This window comes from Vicia villosa, unplaced genomic scaffold (genome assembly GCF_029867415.1).
Source record: "Vicia villosa cultivar HV-30 ecotype Madison, WI unplaced genomic scaffold, Vvil1.0 ctg.004315F_1_1, whole genome shotgun sequence".
Lineage (NCBI taxonomy): Eukaryota > Viridiplantae > Streptophyta > Magnoliopsida > Fabales > Fabaceae > Vicia > Vicia villosa.
Genome location: NW_026706410.1, coordinates 126,607 through 131,109, shown reverse-complemented (window position 1 = coordinate 131,109; position 4,503 = coordinate 126,607). Strand labels below are relative to the sequence as shown.

The window sequence follows — 4,503 nt, the reverse complement described above, 5'->3', positions numbered from 1 at the left end:
ATTGTAGATTCCTTAATTCCTTAGTTTCTCTTTCAATGGGATAAAGAGAATAAATATTTTATCATATTTTTCTTGTGTCGTGTCTACAATTGGGGACCATAACCCCTTATTTATATGAATTACATGCCTTTTCATGAAGAGTCATGCCTATTCAAGTTTAGAATCTCATGCCCTTCCATGAAGGGTCATGATTATTCAAGTTTTCTTATTCCAATTTTACGCATCACAAATAATAGAAATAAGACTTTTGGTATCTACACAATATTTTTCATGACAATTACATCCTTAGCCATAAATTTTACATTAAATAGATCACTTTAATTTGGCTAATTAAATAATGGTCCTAACACATTAATTTATTACATGTATGACCCCAAAAAGTTCTAACATTATTCGCTTGTTATTTTGTGGTCTTCCTTGCTGCGTGTAGCATCTGAGTTTTGGCTGTGCAACATATCTTATATAGAATGATGTTTGTGTTTCCCCATCTGATGATACAGATTTTAGTGGTCATGACTATAATTTATTTGCATACCGAAATGATGTTGGATGATCTCCTGCATGATGATGAAGTTGAAGAGAAGACAGAAAAAATATTTTAGACACCAATTTTTATGTCGCTAATTCAGTCTAAAATTCAAACATGGTATTTGTCAGGTGAGCAAAAATAGACGTTGTCACTAACATTTATATGGAAAAGACTGATATAAAATATTAAATGAAGACATTGCAACATATTACTCAAATAAAACTTTACCTACAACTATTAATAAAAAAGACACCATGTCAACTAATATTATGTGTGTGCAAATTATTATAAATAAAATAGAAGGTATATATCATAAGAAATTTACCTGTTAGTCTTCCACTTGGAATCTCCTTTTGAATTTAATTACAAAAACAGCTAGTGTGATTTGAATCCAATCATTGATGTTCTTGAAGAATTTGAAATAGGCATTTCTCCATGATGTTTTTATCACTAGAGTTCCACAAACTCCCCAAAATCCAATTATAAAACCAAGTCCCAAGCTAACATAAAATCCAAAAGTTATGAGCTTATCTTCATCTTCACTTGTGTCATGTTTCTTATGGCTTTTAGTTGGAGAAATCACATCGTTTGGACAATGATTTACGAGCGGTTGGCCACAAAGTCCAGTATTCCCCATATATGAAGAAGGATCAAAAGATTGTAACTGAGTACCAAGTGGAATTCTCCCTTCTAAGTTGTTGAAAGATAAGTTCATGTAAGCAAGAAATGTCAAATTTGAAAAGCTTATTGGAATTCTACCAAAAAGATGGTTTTTTGACAGGTCAAGTGATTCCAAACTTTTCATATGACCAATGTTGTTGGGAATGAATCCTGTGAGATTATTTCCAGTGAGATTTAAGCCAACCAATGCTACCAGTTTTGTTATACTCTTTGGTATCTCTCCTGATAACTGGTTGCAAGAAAGATCAATGATTTTCATAAATCTAAGATTTGTCGCATATTCTCTGTTTGATCCTTTCCAAGCTAGTATTTCATCATCATTAAAGGAGATAGCTTCGTCATTTTCTATGAAAGGAAATGATGACGAGAAATGGTGAAAGCTTTCTCTTGAAATCGTTGAATTTGATAAGGCTCTTAAGTCACCAAAGCATTGTGGTATTTCCCCAGTGATATTGTTAATAGAGAGATCCAATACTTGAAGAAATGATAGATTGCACATATTTGTAGGAATGTTTCCGTGGAACTTGTTTGCCCGCAGACGTACAACAATCAACATAGGAAGATGATGTCCTATCCACATTGGTATTTTTCCATGAAGATTGTTATCACCAACATCAATTAATTTCAAGTTGTGACAAAGGATCAAAGATGGAATTTCACCAGAGAAATTATTGTTATTTAAATAGAGTGACTCAATTTGTCGTAAAGCACCAATTGAGTTGGGTACTTTCCCAGATAAATTATTCCTAGCCAAATTTAGAAATTCTAAAGATTGAAACTTCCACCAACAATCAAAAAGATTTCCTTTAAAAAAATTACTAGACAAGTCCAAATTAACTAAACTATGAGATGTGGACGTACAAAATGAAGACAGGGACCCTGTAAACATGTTATTTGAGAGAAATAGGTCACTCACATCTGGAAAAGCAGGCAATGAATCACTCAAATTATTGAAACTAAAATCCCACACATGATCTTTATCATAACTTACTTTTGTACTTTGAAGTGATTTTGGTAAGGGTCCATTAAGTTTGTTATGTGAAACATTCAAGTACTCTAAACTCGAAGATAGATTCCAAAACCATTTTGGAAATGAATCTGAAATACTTGTATTAGAGATATCTAGCCCTCTAAGTTCTCTTAGTTGTTTGAGCCATACTGGAAACTTAGGACCCAACAAACATGATGATGCAACTAGTGTTTCAAGTTTGAAAGGTGGAACCCAATCTACACTCAAGTTAAATGAAAGTGAATTATGAGCCACACCCAAACTTTTCAAGTTAGATAAGTTTGATAGACGTGTTTCATTAATACTACCATTAAACTCGTTTGAAGATAGAACCAACACTTCAAGACTAAACAATTGACTGATTTTGTGTGGAAATGGTCCACTCAAATGATTATGAGAAAGATCTAACGTTTGAAGAAAGGATAAATGGTAAATTGAGTTTGGTAGCAAGCCGACAAGATTGGTATGTCGAAGATATAATTCCACCAATGATGAAAAGCATGAAAGATTAGGAAGTGGCTCACTTGTGAATGGATTATCACTTAAATCCAGAATCCCTAAATCAATATTTGCACAACATAATTGCTGTATGTTGCCACTGAGTTGGCCAGACAATTTGTTGGAATTTAAGTGCAATTCTTTCAATCGACACATACTCTTAAAGGATTTTGGTATACTTCCTTGGAGTTCATTATGTGAGAGATCAAGTGATTGAAGAAAAACCATGTTTCCAAACTCATATGGAATAATTTGTTGCATAGAGTTATATGAAAGATCAAGTGATTGAAGAAAAACCATACTTCCAAACTCATTTGGAATACTTTGTTGCATAGAGTTATATGAAAGATCAAGATGTGTGAGAACTTTGCTAACATTAACAACCCATGACAAAATACAAGAGTTTAAACTATTATAACTAAGATCGAGGAATTTTAGAGAAATGGAAGAATTCAGATGGGGAATAGATTTATGAGAGACATTTTGGAGCTCACAACCACTTAAATGAAGTTCAAATAGAGAAGGTATTTTGCTTATTGGTGAGAACCAATCAACAACTAAACCGAGATTCATATCTGATAAATCAAGGAATCTCAAATTAGAGAGACGAGAAAGCCATGCAAGATCATTTACCCTCAAATCATAATTATATTTAAGATCAAGGAATCTCAAGTTGGAAAGATTCCCCAGACTAGGAGGAATGACTCCAACGAATTCATTACCATGAAGATCCAACTCTATCACGTTACCAAGTGAACCAATACATTCAGGGATTCCCCCCTCTAGATGGTTATCTTGGAGGTACAAAGAAGTTAGATGTTGAAGTTCACATATTGAAGAATCTAACTTACCTTGCGATCTTTCATAATCATCATATAAAAGTTGGAGATCCAAACTGGTTACATGACCAGTTAAATCATCACATGAAATTCCTTCCCATTCGCAACATTCTTCACCTTTCCATGAGGTAATACGATTGTCCCTTCCAAAAGTGAAAGAATCTTTAAACTTAAGGAGGGCTCGTTTCTCGGACTCCACACACTTGTTCATATCAAAACTTTCAACACATAACACACAAATGCACAGAATGGTCACCATACAAAAGAGAAAATGGAAGCCACAATGAAGCATTGTGATATACTGAACTCTCTTGAAAAATGTTGGTGAATATTTCAGTGAAAGATATAGAGAAGTTAATGGAATTTATATGCAACAAAATACTATCTTTAACGTATCTTTTTAAATATATTAGTAATGAGGAATGACTACTTTCCTGGTTTCTTCTTATGCTGTCAAATAAAACATGAGTGTTGAAGAAAACTTTTTTTGTCTTTTGATCATGGAAATTTAGTAATACATTAGTAAAGGACTACTTTTCTAAAATTTTTTTATTGTGCTTCCTAAAGTTAAGAGTCTCGCATCGAACAATATATAGTCATTTATAAGTGAGAACAATCCTCACTCTACTAACCAGTTTTATAGAATTGAGTTAGAGTCAGTCACAATTTGTTAATATGATAACATTAAGTGTCAACATAACATTTTTCTTATTTGTATATTATAAATTATTTGTATAAAATATTGTGTTTGATTACATAATTTTTTTTAGTATTGGTGTTTAAGAGTACTGCGTTAAAAATATTTTTGAATATCCCATACAAAGAGAAAGAGTAGTTAACTGCATTACGAAGTGGAATTAAGATAAATAGGTGGTATATACATTTATGAACTCTAAAATAACATAACTATTATTTAAAATATCTAGCTAATTTCCTGGTTGTTTATT

At 32.4% G+C, this 4,503-nt stretch overlaps 1 protein-coding gene across 2 annotated transcripts; it reads right to left on the bottom strand.

Moving 5' to 3' along the window:
* Positions 1–299: 299 nt before the first annotated feature.
* Positions 300–3,919, bottom strand: LOC131641961 (receptor-like protein EIX2). Of its 2 annotated transcripts, none has more exons than XM_058912248.1 (2): positions 855–3,919; positions 300–557 (listed from the first exon to the last, which is right to left on the bottom strand). In XM_058912248.1, exon 1 carries the CDS (start codon positions 3,846–3,848, stop codon positions 858–860), a length of 2,991 nt encoding a protein of 996 aa, XP_058768231.1. In that variant the 5' UTR covers positions 3,849–3,919; the 3' UTR covers positions 300–557; positions 855–857. The 2 variants fall into 2 exon arrangements, with proteins under 2 accessions (XP_058768231.1, XP_058768232.1); XM_058912249.1 differs by having other exon boundaries at positions 300–488.
* Between the last annotated feature and the right edge of the window lie 584 nt (positions 3,920–4,503).

Coding starts and splice junctions, on each gene's coding strand:
- LOC131641961 (XM_058912248.1), bottom strand. CDS start 3,848: ATGCTTCATTGTGGCTTCCATTTTCTCTTTTGTATGGTGACCATTCTG.